The following is a 14,492-nucleotide window of genomic DNA, read 5'->3' as shown; positions in this document are numbered from 1 at the left end:
AAAGTTGAAGTATGGCATCAACGATTGGGTCATCCAAATAATGTCATTTTATCTTTTAATAAAGCATGATTTTCTGGGGAGCAAGGATCAGTGTTTTAATCATAAATTGTCTTTTGATTGTTCTACTTGTAGACTAGGGAAAAGTAAAATATTACCTTTTCCTAGTCATGGTGGTCATGCTAATACAAGTTTTGAGATCATTCATAGTGATGTTTGGGGTATTACTCCTGTTGTTTCACATGCACAATATAAATATTTTGTGACATTCATTGATGACTATAGTCGTTTCACATGGGTATATTTTTTGCGTACTAAAGCTGAAGTATTTGTTGTTTTTAAGAAATTTGTAGCTTATGTAGAAACACAATTTTCTACTTGCATTAAAGTTTTACGCTCTGACAATGGCGGGGAATATATGTCACATGCCTTTCAAGCATTTTTGCAACAGAGAGGTATTTTATCTCAACGATCATGTCCTTATACCCCTCAACAGAATGGGGTGGCTGAACGTAAGCATCGCCATTTGTTGGATATGGTACGAACCTTACTCTTGCAGTCTTCGGTTCCATCTAAATTTTGGGTATTAAAAGTAGAGAAGAAATTTCAGTAGTGTGGGCTATTGAAAGAATGGCTGGAATTTTCAGAGAAGAGGAGAGCAAGGAAAAAACCCCAATGCTCTGATACCAAGTTATTAATTATGCTAAAAAGTCTTTATTTCATATATTTCATTGATCTATTTATACAAGTAACTAGGTTAAATGGTCAGCCATGTACAGCTGTATATAGTCTGTAATTACTGACTATATACAGCTGTATTCTTAGACTAATTACAGCAGCTATCTTAGACTAATTACATAGCTGTATTCTTAGACTAATTACAGCAGCTATCTTAGACTAATTACATAGCTGTATTCTTAGACTAATTACAGCTAATTCCTACCAACTATTTTTTTTAATAAAAAGAAAAAAAAGTGAGCAACGATCATCAAACAATGGTCTAATTGATTTGATAAAAAAATTAGAAAAAGCCCACAACTGGACCCAATCAACAAAGCATTACATGCATCATTAATATGATACGTGTAATGCTCATTAAACTTCTCCAATGGAGCAGCGTTGAATGGAGTGTAATACACATTCCACTCAATGCCGTTGGAGCCACCCTTATATAAAATGTGTGTATATATAATAACAACTGTAAACATTTTCTCAAGTATAGCCCAAACGTGAAGTACCCAAACACACCTTCAGTTTTTTGAACAAGACGTATGCACCATGCGTTACATAGTCCGAAATGTTGAACAAACGAAAGTCATCACTGAATTCATTTATCTTTTTTTTAATAAATAAGATTGAGGGAATCTGATCCTCAGTCATACAATGAGATCTTGATTCACACTACATTCCTCCAAGCTTCCTCCTCCCCACTAGCATCCACCAAAAAAAAAAAAAAAAAAAAATGTGTACCCTAACTCCAGCCATCCAAGAAAAGCATGCACAGAAACACAGGGAGAGAATAGAGAATCTCTAATATGTAATAAAGCATACACAGGACAGTTAGACCTTCTACAAACTCATAAACTCGAAAGAAAAGAAAAACATAGACACCTGTAAGAAAAGAAAACTAATTGGGCTCTAGGAGTATAATTTATTGCAAAATCTTGCCCAAAGCCAACCACCAATTCTTACTCATTGCATTCTTTATGTTAACTGTACTCCTTCGCAGAGTAGGAAGGAAAAGGAAGGAAGGGATATGAACGGTCCCTAAACCTTTCTTTAAGTTGCAACTAGCAGCAACATAGCGCATATGTAAGTTGACAAACACTCCCATCCCGACTACCGCACCAACCATTCTTTCCAGACCAGTTCTTTTCAGCATATTTCGTGCAATTCCAGATCACACAGACACGACCCAGCTTTGATCAATTCCTGTTCCAGATATTTCCAGTAATTCATCCACCATCACCCTGGTTTCACATATGCAAAGTAACCATTAATTCTTCATTAGAAACTCTGGAAAGAGCACCAGGATCATCCAATTAGACAACTAGGTCATGCTCTCATCCGAAAGTAAATACAGCAGTAAATTTTCTTCTTTGAACAGGCACCCAGATACAAGTGCAAAAGTATGGCTCTTGATTGAACTGCTGGAATTATCTCTACTTCATTGTCAGCTATCTTCTTCTATCGCCTCGGCCATATGGATACACCTCGTAACCTTAAACGAAGCAAATTGACACACTACAAAAGCAGCATCTGATCAAATCTAATTGCAACAATCTCTATACCCGTTTATCAGTCTTCATAAAATAACAGATTCAGAGAAGTTAACAAACTTTTTACCTTTGTGAAACCTAATTTTCAACTAATGGAAACATCAAAGATGTACATGAGAAATACGTTTGGCTATACGCGAATCCTGGAGAGACTTTGTTTATAGATGTTTCATGTTAGGAATCAACCAGGCGTCCCAAGGCTACACACCTGACCAACTCAATTATTTGTACCACTGGCTCTGAAAGTTTTTTCAAACACCCCTCCATCACACTCACATGAAAGCAGAGATTCCGCATTCCACAAGCGACAACGATAATGGATACCACAGAAGATTTAGGCACATAGCTCCATCTCCCCAAAATGGCACTACAGGTTCCCACCAATAGTCTGTCACATTCATATCTACCCTAAAGCTCAAATCAAAGGTTTAACCGTAAAATTAAACTGATAAATCACAATTCTTACAGAGCAGGAGCAAAATTTCTGCCATTGCCAGTCCAGACCACACCTCACGGATCTATACCTTGACATACTTGTCCAAACCGCGTCTTATATGGATTTATACCTTGACATACTTGTCCACATAGCCCTACAAAATAAGATTAGACAAACAATAGCATGAATTAACACAAAAGAGACAAATTATCTGATTGAATAATGAAGGCCAAAGACAGAACATACACATGCACATATTAGATTTGAACAAAATATTGGAAATCCTAAATTCTTTAAACACCAATCATACATTTAACCACCTACACAACTCCACAGATATCAACACAAGGAGAACTATTATTGGTAAACTTTGTAACTTAATAATGTCCAAGAAAAGGTACAGATACAAATACTAACTCTTAGTCATAAGCATGTTACATCTTTTAACAAGAAAATAGATGCCAAAGAGACACACAGCATCTGAAATCCGTATATTCTGGAAGAAACAGCAAACTATAGAAAGGAAATAAGCTGATGTAAGCTGGAATATACTAATTTTCATGGTCAAGTGCCGAACAAATTGAATCAATGAACTCATGAACACAGCTTAGCATTGAAGAAAATGCATTACTTGCTTTAACATTTAACACAAGCATCAGTCCTAATTCGGATGCTCTAACCCAGTGAGATCTAAAAGTAAAAGGGTATACTAACATGGTCAAATCAATGTAGTATTTTTCACGACTTCACCTCCTAAAGGATAAAACCAAGCATAATTTTACTAACCTACAATACATTATTTCACTATCCATTTACTTCAATCCTGAGTTAATTCTTGTAAGTTTACCAACCTAAAAAGTAAACTATCCTCCCAACAATCAATTTGAAGAAAGAAAACTATTATTGGACTTTCCAGATGGCAATTCCTCCCCCAGTCCCCTTCAAACAAAAATAAAGATTCAATATTTGCCATTGACAGTACAAATATTCAATATCATCAAATAACAGCAAGGGACATACCATCACGAGCTTAGTCAATTTTCTTTGTGATGAGTCAATGTAGTGATCAATCTTTGCTTGAGATTTGGGGATATGGTGGCTTTTCATAGCTCCAGACACCCTGTCAACAGTTTTCTTGACAATAGTCTTAAATGCCTCTTTACTCATACTGCCCTGGCGCCACGACGGCTTCAGAACTTCCTTCACAAAATCTGCAAGGGCAACTTTGAACAGCTTCATTGATCTGGAATCCTTGCTCTTCTTGCTTTTCCCAGGTGCCTTCACCTGATCAATCTCAACCTCTCCTGCAGCAGTCTCTGCAGCATCATTCAAATTACTTGGGCTTCCATTTTCAACAGCACCCACTTCTCCATCTGCTGTCTCCCCGTACTCATCATTCTCTAAGGATCCAATTTCTTCATCACATACAGCCCCTTTAAGCTTGTGTTCTTTCTTATCCAATGACTTATTAGACCCACTGGACCTCACAATAACATCAGATTCATCTGTTATCTCATGCTTTTGACCATAATTGGATTTCCTGACTGAATTTAAAGATGGCTCAATACTATCATAGATAGGATCATACTGGCCATCACCAGGCCGTGGTGAAATCCCATCTAGAGGCTGAGCAGAATTTTGTGAAGACATCAAATTTCCTGAGCCACGATTTGCAATATCTCTCCCACCAACTGGGACTTGGCTGAAGCTGTGCGCAGCACCCAACTGATTACCAAATGGCCTGTCCCTTTCCTGGAGTAAACTACTGCAGCTAAATTTCGAGCTCAGTGGCTGGTCAAAAGTGGATGCATAAGGATTAAATCGGTCTGATATTCTTGATATACCAAAGTCAGACAAAACAGATGGCTGATTCCTGTCAAGAAAATCAGTTGTGTAGCTTGGCATAGTAGAACTGAGATTTCCATGCTCATGATGAATAGAAGAAACACCGTCAACTGCAGGGTACCGATACATAAGAATGCTTCCCCAATTTAAAATAAAAAAAAAAAAAAATGTTTCCCCAATATATTGTTAAAAAAAATTGGCAGAATAATGGTAGGAATTTCACCTGGTGGCAAAGTGTCACTAGGAAATGCTTGGGCCCTCTTCAGTGGTGATTCCCTTGAAAAGGGCATGGTCTGAGAGTGCTTCTTGTCCTTATCAAATGAGTTCGAAGAATATAAACCAGGAACAGGCTGTCCAGTAAATTGACCTTCCCCAACCAGGCCAGTACGTCCATGTGACTGACTTGGCTGGCTTACAGGAAATGTCCTCGGATGGAGGTCATTCAACTGATCTGGAGGTCGATTTGGCTCCTGCATTGGAGGATATACCTGATTCTTTCCAACACTAGAAATAGGGAATTCAGTTAAGAAAGGCCTGGCAGAGGTCTGAGAAGAGAAATCATTTGTTCGAGGCAGCATATTCTGCATCGTGTGTGCTGAAGAAGCTGTATATGGTCCAGGTGTTAAATTCCTATCACTGACAAATGCAGAAGGTGGTGGAGGATGATGATACAGTGCTGATGGTGGTGGAACAGAACTCCAGGTTGGGTTTGGTGGAAAAGGAAATTGAGAATGAGAGTGACAAACCGAAGGCTGATAAAGATGATGACTGTCAACGGATGAAGAATGAGAGGGAAATACCCCAGCAGGTGAAATCAGATTATAGTCTCTCGGCATCTCTTGATTGAATGAGGAACTTGTATCCTGAGAGACCAAGGCAAAGGACGGTGGCAAATGGTAACGATGATCTGATGAAATTGACTCCTTATGTACCATAGGTTGAGATGAAACACTCTGACATGGCAAAGTTTCATTCATAGTACTCAAAGTAACACGTGATTCATTGGCACCCTCCTCATTCACACAACTTTTGTCCATCTGATGGGGGCTTGGGTCAGAAGCTGATGCGTGGACAGGTGAACATTTGGGATGACAAGAAGTATCCCTCTGTTGATGCTGGTAATCAGCATTCCGTAAAAACTGATCAGAAGAATTACCTTGAGATTGATGGACATCCAAATTCTTGGACGGAGAGAGCCTGCAATGGGCAGCAATGTCAGGGATCTTTTCGATGTTAGCCTCCAGAATTGGGTTGACCAGAGGCTCCACAGGACCACTTTTATCAGGAAAACATGTCACAGCTTCATTCATCTCCTCATTCGTATGCTTTTTTCCATCAGTATTAGCTTTAACTTTTTGAGGCTTCAACTGTTGAATCCTGCCTCCATCATGCTCCCGAGATAACTTCTTGTAAGGAATTTCAGTTTTTTCATGGAGATCAGAACTCCTTGAACTATATGGCAGATCTTGAAATTGTTCCTTCCTCTTATAAGATCTTGATCTATCACTCTTGTCCTCACAGTGCAGATATCGACAGGATGCTCCACGGTAACACTTGCCTCTAATGAAGTCAAAGCATTCTGAACGGTGACTCTTGTCCCTTCTCATTTTATCCTCACCATGTTGAAATAAAGGTGATCTGCTCCTACTCCGTCGTCTCTTTGGAGACAAGCTACAGAGCAATCAGCAGCAGATATTGAAATTTCATACATCCCATAATTCATGATACAATAGAGGAAAAACATTACCTAGATATAAGTCGGACAAGTAAAATTTATGCATACCTACGAGACCGGCCACGCTTTTCCCTTCTTCTCCATGGACTTCTCCTCCACCTGGTATCATGAGGAGATCGACTTCTGCTCCTATTTCTACTTCTTTTACCTTGGCGACGACTAAAGCAAGGTGAACCATCAGATTCACTGTCACTAGCACCTGCTTTAATCAACCTTCCAAATTTATCAAGCTTTGATGTAGAAGAAAAGCTCTTTGCAACTTTTTGCTTTTCGAAATAAGCATCATCTATCAGAAAAACTTTTTGTTGGTATTCCCTCTGTGGAATACCACCTTTAGGAGATTCTTGATTCCCATAAGTATTATCAACAAAATCCTCTGGTTTTCCAGTTGTATATGGCATCTCAGCCTCCACTACAACACTTTCTGGTTTCAAAATAGATGATTGAGGCAGCTGCTCAAGCCCCTTGTGAGACTCCAAAGCACTCTTAGCCCCAAGATCTGCGCCCCAGTCAACCTTGAAATCTGTATCAAGAGGTACAGAGTCCTTTTTAACAGATAGGGCAGCTGTGGTAGGTACCAGATGAGCCTCATCATCAGAACTTTCGTTGGAGGCATAATCCTGCAAGAGTGTGAAAGGACTATCACCTTGGGTGACCAGCTGAGTGGGAAGCTTTTCCAACCTAACCTCCGCCAGATGGGCTGATGTATTAGTTTGGCTTATGACTTCAAGCAGTTCAGAAGTCTTTGTCACATTAGAGGTTGACAAGTTTTCAACATCTCCAGAGGAACTTGCAATCAAGCCACCAAGTTTGGTAACAGACTTTCTTATTATGGATCGATTTTGGTCGGGAGAAATTCCAGCACCTGTGCATTGAAGGGAAAAAGTTTGAGAATCAAACTCTTCATTCAAGCGAAAGCCCATCCTCATATTACATTGACAACAAAAGAACAGTGGATGACCACTCCATTCTGAGCAAGCTATGAATCAAAGTTTAGAGTTTGATAATTGAGATCAGATTGGAATAAATCCATCATCTAATGGAGGTAATAAGAGGCCTGAAAAAAGATTAAAAAAAATAATGTGGAAAAATTTAACCTTCATTCTAAAATTTTTGTACATCTCAGAATTTGTTTCAAGTAATATATAGGATTTGGTTGTTTTAGGATCCATATTTCATTTTAAGAGAATGAAATCTTAACAATTTCATATTGTCCTCTAATTAATAGGCAAGGCACATACGTCCTCTAATAAGTTGTTTATTCACTCATTGACAAACCCAGCATATATTGCCTCCCATTACCTCATCTCTCTACTCACTCCCTTTCTACCCACATTTCCTCTCTTCCCCTACCTTGTTTTCCATCACTTTATCAGTAAAATTATGCAAACTAGAATATCATATCTGATGCAGCACCAAAACTTGGCAGGCCAAGCACTTATAAATAGCTCTTTTCGAGGGCTTAGAACTCTGAGAAAGTCACAGTGTTGTAGGAAAATATAGCGAGAACAAAAAATAAATAAAATCAGAACACGAAATAAAAGGAAGTTACAGAAACATGCAATGAAGGAGGTAACATTAGAAAACTCTAGGAACCACTCATTGAAGCCTCTAGGCATCACACCCAGCACAAGATTGCATTACACAATCTCAAGAAGTTAATCAGTCTGCACAATTTTGTTAACGTAAGAATTGCTGTCTTCTCTTTATGCAGAAGTACAATATTTATGGACTCGTGGATCAAATCCTATTCCAATTTACAGTACATTACTCAAACTAGGATAGAAACAATAATATTTTCCAACTACGAAAACTACCACCAAATCAGAAAGATTCCTCATTCACTCTAAGACTGAAAATAAAATACCAATACAAACATACCAAAAGAGAATTCCTGCAAGAATACCCCTAAAATACTAGACCAGAAAACATTAAACAAACAAATGAACAATGAAATAAACTTTTATAAAAGACTCTAAAGCCTCAATCCAACTCCCAAGTACGCTCCTAGTCCTCTAAAACATGCCAAATCAAATGGGCTTCGGAAACATCCTTGCCATGCCTCTTATAAACTTCAGTTGACTTCTGCCATTGTCTCTATCAATATCCCAAAATGTCCAACTAGCTAGATAGACTTGTTACAAAACAATCCATCACTCCTATGAATGTGAGCAAGAGATTCAACCATATGAATTAAGGTAACAACAATGCAGCTCAACTTCACACAAATGCCAAATGGATAAGTAGCCCATTTTCCCAACTGGCACTTCCAACCAAAATATTAAAGGGAAAAGGTTAACATATTCAAATTAATCAGTTTTAAGTAAAAACACTGAAAAGTCGAGTGTATAAGATGGAACCACCCAGCTGTAAGCTAATGAGAGGAGGACCAACAAAGATATAATAATGTCTTATGTGAAATCTTAAAGAAGATAATCAGTATACTAAAAAAATATGCACATATACATCTGCTTGCTCAAATTTCTTGGATAGAAAGCACTTCAGCACAGCTCTTGGGTATGGAGTGAATTTTAACCAGAGATTCATCAATGATTTTAATCAATCTCAAGCTCAAATGCAAAATTAAATCTTCAAACACATTGGACCTTAGTAAACATCATTAAGTACAATGGATTATCACACAGACACGAGGTACACGTGAAAGAATAATAGAGTATAATAATAAATTCAAAACCAAACAAATTGACTAGCAAAATATGCATATATATGAACGAGTGAGAAAAGATAGATCTAAAGTCAAATCAAGGATAAAACAAAGATCCAGACACAAGATATGTATACCTTGTATTAGTTCCTCTGATACTTGCCATCCAGAATATGTTAATGTCTCATCTAATGCATCCTTAGCAAGGCTATGTTCTGCAATACCCGGTAAAGGCTGTAATTCTTGCCACTTATCAAGTCTATTAGATACTGGAATAGTCTCATGGCTTATTTCATTAGGCGTGCAATTTTGTGGTTCTTCATCTGGATGTGTGATGTCATCTACGAACATTGCACAGAAGCTTCAGTATCCCAAAAGAAGATCCCTCAATTGATTAATAATGCAAGGAATATTGACATGAAGCCAGCAAGTAGACCAATCAAGTAATATAAACAAATTTCTAGGGATAGTGGGAGTCAGTTCTGAATAGTCCACACTCAGCCCACACCTTAAGAAGTAAACCTTGCTAACATCAATTAGGACATTTCTACACCACATGAACCCCACCTGCAACTGTTTCGACCCCTAGCTTACTTTGTCTTTCTATCCTTGTACAGAAACAATGCATGCTAAAGTGCATGGAATCAAAATACAAAACAAAAAGGTATCACACTAAAATGTAGCTGAATAAATAGATTCGATAAAAAGAATAAATATCAAAGATATCATAAAGCAGGGATTTATAACCACTGCATTTTCCAATGCATGACTGCATCTAACAACCTTTTTTTGTGTTTTTATTTATTTTTAAAATTTAATTTTGATCCACCACCAGATTCCAGTCCCAAGTGGGACAGCAGGAACCCTTCATCCCTGAAAACTATCTCCAGACGATAGCCATCCAAACCATCAAAAAGGACAATATAACCAGTATACAATGCTACCTTCAAGAGAAAACATAATACCTACCACTCTGATCCTGATGCTCAATACCAAGCTGAAGTAGACAACTACAGGTCCTCTCCAAATCATCAGCTTAGCCATTAGTTTTCTTCCTTGTTGGGTTTATACATCATATTCTCCTCTAGTTCTCTTTCTCCAGTGCAAGTATCATATTGCTGGATTTTAACTCCATTTACTCTAGAGTAACAGTTTCACGACTTAATAGACTATTTCCCTCACAGTTGCCCCAAGCTATATTAAAGTACATTTCATATTTGTCAAGAAAACTCGAAATTAAGCAAAACACTGTTAATGACTGCAGAGGTCCTTTTTAAGTCATCAGATTCGCCATTAGTTTTTGCCCTTATATGGATTTGTCCATCTCAGCGTCCTCTAGTTTCTTTTTAATGTGCAAGTATCACATTCCTTGGTTTAACTGCCATCTAGACTAGAACAACAGTTTCATGACTTAGAATATCAAGTCCCTCAAACTTCCTCCTTGCTAGACAAATTTATAGTTAATAGTTGTTGCAAATACTTCATTTTTTGTTTTTGTGAATCCTTGAAATAAGGTAGCATGGAAATTGCAGCTCTTTCTTCCATCTCAAGACAGGGCGAATAATAAAAACTCTGAGCTATCGTCAGTTCTATCAAGTACCTCAAACCTCCTCCTTGCTAGAAAAATTTCGGGTAAATAGTTGTTGCAAATACTTTTCTTTTTGTTTTTGTGAATCTTTGAAAGTAGCAAGGAAATTGCAGCTCCTGCTTCCATCTCAGGACAAGGGGGAAAAAAAACTCAGAGATATTATCAGTTCTATTTTCCATACTGTGTTTCGAAATGACAGAAAGTGTTGTAAAGCAATTTTCTCTATATAATTGTATTCAAGACATGCAACCTTTGACAGAAATATACATACACATGTACATATCCAAGTGACAGATTGCTCACATAATTTGGTACCAGTACAAGGTAATTTTTTACTGGTGAATATGATAAGTCTGCAACAACATATAAATAAACATCAATATACAGCTAACCAAAAGGTGTTATTGAGCAAGTGAATTTGCAATAAATTAAAGTGTATACCCTCAATTATCCCTAAACTCAGTAGTTCAGTAACAACTAGACAAGCAGAAGAAATTCTGGATGATCCTCACCATTTACATGTCTACTCAGCAAGAAAAAAAGTGCCAAGTATGCAGCTTACAACTAGACAAAATTTCCCAGTACAAGTAAGATTGAGGAACATGAAGATCTGTTAGCATAGACACCAATTAAAGTATTCTCTTATAACATAAGCCATCATAACTATCAGCAGAAGCAACTAAAACTAGCAAAAGTACACTCTACAGTGCAACTTAAAGAGAGAAATAGTTAAAAAAGGAGAAGAATACACTGGTGAAGGGCATAAATAGCCAGTTTGGTCACAAAATATCCAACAAAATAAAGGATGAAATATATATGTATATATAAAGTGACCAAAACTAGTTGCACTAACCTTCCATGTCCATATCTGAATCCACAGGTGAGTAAGAGGGACTCACATTTTTTGCATTTTTCAGTTGAGATGCAGACCGTCCTGAAGGTCTCAATAACAGATCATGGTCCCCCTGATTTTCAACTGATCCAGATCCCAAAAGATATTTCCTTTTTGTCCATAAAAAATACTCATGAGCAACTGCAGTTTCACTCCCTGGCTCTCCACCAAACAAAAATTTGAACTCTGGATTACCAGACTCTTTTTGACGAGTCAAAATTTCAAATTCAGGGCCATTCTTGGCAATGTACTGACACAGAACCTCAATACTATGGACAGTTCTGTCATCTGCAGGCTTAGGTGGAGGTGACGGAAGATCTGAGATCAAGTTCTTCCTTAAAGCAGAAACCGACTTACCACCAGCCTCTCCATCATGGACAGCATCACCAACCTGATCTGATGTTTCAAGGGACGAACTTTTATTGTCTCTCGATCCAATTTCATGATGATAAGCAGGCTTAGATGCTGCTGGGACAGCTATCAATGTACAACTCTTTGAGAAAGTAGACAAAGAAGTGGGAGGTGGTGAAGATGATCGAGTGGGTGGAGATCCAGGAGGAGAAGGAAGAGGAGGTGGTGGTGGTAGTGCCGGGGGCCCAGCAGGAGCAGTGGTGGAAAGTTGTGGCATTGAGTGTTTAAAGGATCCAACCGGAGGAGATGTACACAAACTAGAGGCTGGTGGATTAGGTTGTATTTGTGGCTGCATGCTACCTGCTTGGGCTTGATGAACTTGACTGCTAAATTGTGTTTGTCCTTGTGAAGGAGGTTGTGGTAGCACTCTAGAAACTGATGGAGGTCCAGTGGGTGAAAAAAAAGTAGTATGAGTCCACTGCAAAGGTAGCTGCACTCGGGAGCTTCCAGGCACTTGCAGTGGTTGAGGTGCAGGTGGAGGAGGTAAAGCAAAGAAAGGTTGACTATTTATTCCACTTGACAAAACTGGACTAAGTGGTCCTTGCTGAGGTGTCCCAGAAGGAGTATACTGATACACAGGGTGCCCTAGATGACCAACGTGAAGTGGAATCTGCAAACGGCTCTGCTGAATCGCTGTTGGTAGAGGCAGATGAGAGCTTCGCGAGAATGCAGGTGGGGGAGCAGGAGGACAATGTTGCAATGGAGGATTAGAAGTATAAGGACCTTGATCCGCTGGAGTTGCATAGTTCCTTGAACCATACATTTCAGATAGACAACAAGATTTAAATATATGAATCAAAGAGTTTTCATTAAAGGATTCTTCCCGTGGGAAACAGCTTACAAGATCCACACTGAAAAGCAAATAAGAGCAATTCATTAACAATTAAAAGTTTTATGAGAGTGACTTTCAAATTTTTTGCCAAAAAAAAATTCTAAAATAAGAAAATAAATTTAAAACCCAACCCTAATTGTGATCCACAAAATAGGAAAAAACACATAACTCTCCATGTTACAAAGCACCTCAAGCTTTAACCTGTACACAAGCACAAAAGGTCATTCCTAGATCCATTGGTTGAACCAGAGATGCTTAGTCTTCACTTAACAAGCCATAGTTTTACCAACCAACTACCAGAAATATACCTCCTTTTCCTCCAAATGCCAGAAGGCTCATTCTCATACTTTTCATAAATGACAAAAATTTCCTAATCTAGTCTTAGACAAATGTACCAACCAAGTAGAGGAAAAAGACCTACTTTCCTTCGAATGCCAGCAGGCCCGTTCTCCCTTTTCATAAGTGGCAAAATTTTACTAATCCAGTCTTGGACAATTGAAGAGCAAGAACAGAACCATCGTAGCAAGGAAAATTCAAAAAATGTAATTCCGAGTGCCAACTTAAAATCAATAGAAATGGTCAAGAACTTAAAAACAAGGACGAAAAAAAAAGAATGTTCTATCAGATGGACATTAGTCCTCGCAGCATTTTCTAACAAATTCCTAGAAAAGCACCTTTATCAGAGTAACCGTATCTGTAAACAAAACCCCATTCAAATGCATAAAGCATAAAAAATTGAGAATTGAAGACAAAATCGACCCCAGCAAACACTTCTACCATTAAATTACGCATTGCAAATCCATACAATGCTTCCATAGTATATCAACTGAATCCAGAAAAAGTAGTCAAGTACATCAGACCAAAAAAAAAAAAGCAACAACCATTACAAAATTATACGTTGAAAAGTCCGCGGCAGCAAGAAAACGAGTTCAGGAAATGTTTCGCGAGTGTGAATGAAGTTAAAAAGCTTACCAAAACTTGAAAGGATTCCGAAGATTGCGAAGTGAAATAAGCTTGACAACCAGAACTGAAACCCTCGATTTTCAGAACCCAATTTCTTTATTTCTAATCGCAATCGGGTATATCCAAGTTCAGGAATATTGTTCAAACCCTAGTACGTGTAGTAGGGTGTAGGGTGTGTATGTAGATGTGGGATGTTGGCGTTATTCTATATTTCTACTCCGATGCTCAAACAGAGAGAAATGTTCCGGAAAATACACGAGAGCCTACGGCTACCGTTCCGATGAAACATGGCAACGGTAGTAATTAAAAATAGGAAAAATCGTTCGAGACACATCTTATATTTTATTAATAAAATTTTTCTTAGTTTCACTTTCAAAATAAAAATTTTACGTGTCTTATAAAATCAAGTAAAAAAATTTAAAGTGTATTTAATAAAATTAAAATCTAACATTTAAAATTTGAATCTATTAAATTATTGAATTATAAATATTAAAATCTTAACATTTGATAGCATTCTGTGTTAACTGATAAGTGAATAGTTTTGTTAACTGGTATTTTGGGAGGAAAACATCTAGTCACTGTATTATGAGTGACCAACTAGTATTTATAAAGTACAAACCTAACAAACTATTTACAAGAATACCCTTACTAATTTATTATCTACAAGAATACTTATATTCTCTAAACACTCCCCCTCAAGTTGGAGCATATATATCATAAGCACCCAACTTGTTACAAATGTATTTCACCATAGAGTCCCCTAAACTCTTGGTAAACACATCAGCCAATTGATCTACAGACGATACATGAGATGACTTGATGACCCCGTCAAACAATTTCTCTCGAATG

The 14,492-nt window shown here is 37.8% G+C and overlaps 1 protein-coding gene across 6 annotated transcripts; it reads right to left on the bottom strand.

Annotated features, from left to right (window-relative positions):
- Positions 1–1,508: 1,508 nt before the first annotated feature.
- On the bottom strand, positions 1,509–13,954 carry LOC140004521 (uncharacterized). 6 transcript variants are annotated; one of them, XR_011813698.1, is made up of 9 exons: positions 13,653–13,908; positions 11,399–12,699; positions 9,095–9,298; positions 6,341–7,157; positions 4,781–6,228; positions 3,733–4,667; positions 2,743–2,866; positions 2,344–2,643; positions 1,509–2,241 (listed from the first exon to the last, which is right to left on the bottom strand). XR_011813698.1 is itself a non-coding variant. In XM_072047798.1 (7 exons), exons 2-7 carry the CDS (start codon positions 12,609–12,611, stop codon positions 2,837–2,839), a joined length of 4,647 nt encoding a protein of 1,548 aa, XP_071903899.1. In that variant the 5' UTR covers positions 12,612–12,699; positions 13,653–13,954; the 3' UTR covers positions 1,509–2,836. The 6 variants fall into 6 exon arrangements, 3 of the variants coding, with proteins under 3 accessions (XP_071903899.1, XP_071903901.1, XP_071903900.1); XR_011813700.1 differs by having other exon boundaries at positions 1,509–2,643; positions 11,399–12,597; positions 13,653–13,866; XR_011813699.1 differs by having other exon boundaries at positions 2,344–2,866; positions 11,399–12,597; positions 13,653–13,825.
- Positions 13,955–14,492: the final 538 nt, after the last annotated feature.

This window comes from Coffea arabica, chromosome 4e, assembly GCF_036785885.1.
Source record: "Coffea arabica cultivar ET-39 chromosome 4e, Coffea Arabica ET-39 HiFi, whole genome shotgun sequence".
NCBI classification, from domain to species: Eukaryota; Viridiplantae; Streptophyta; class Magnoliopsida; order Gentianales; family Rubiaceae; genus Coffea; species Coffea arabica.
This window is presented reverse-complemented; position numbering and strand designations above follow the sequence as displayed.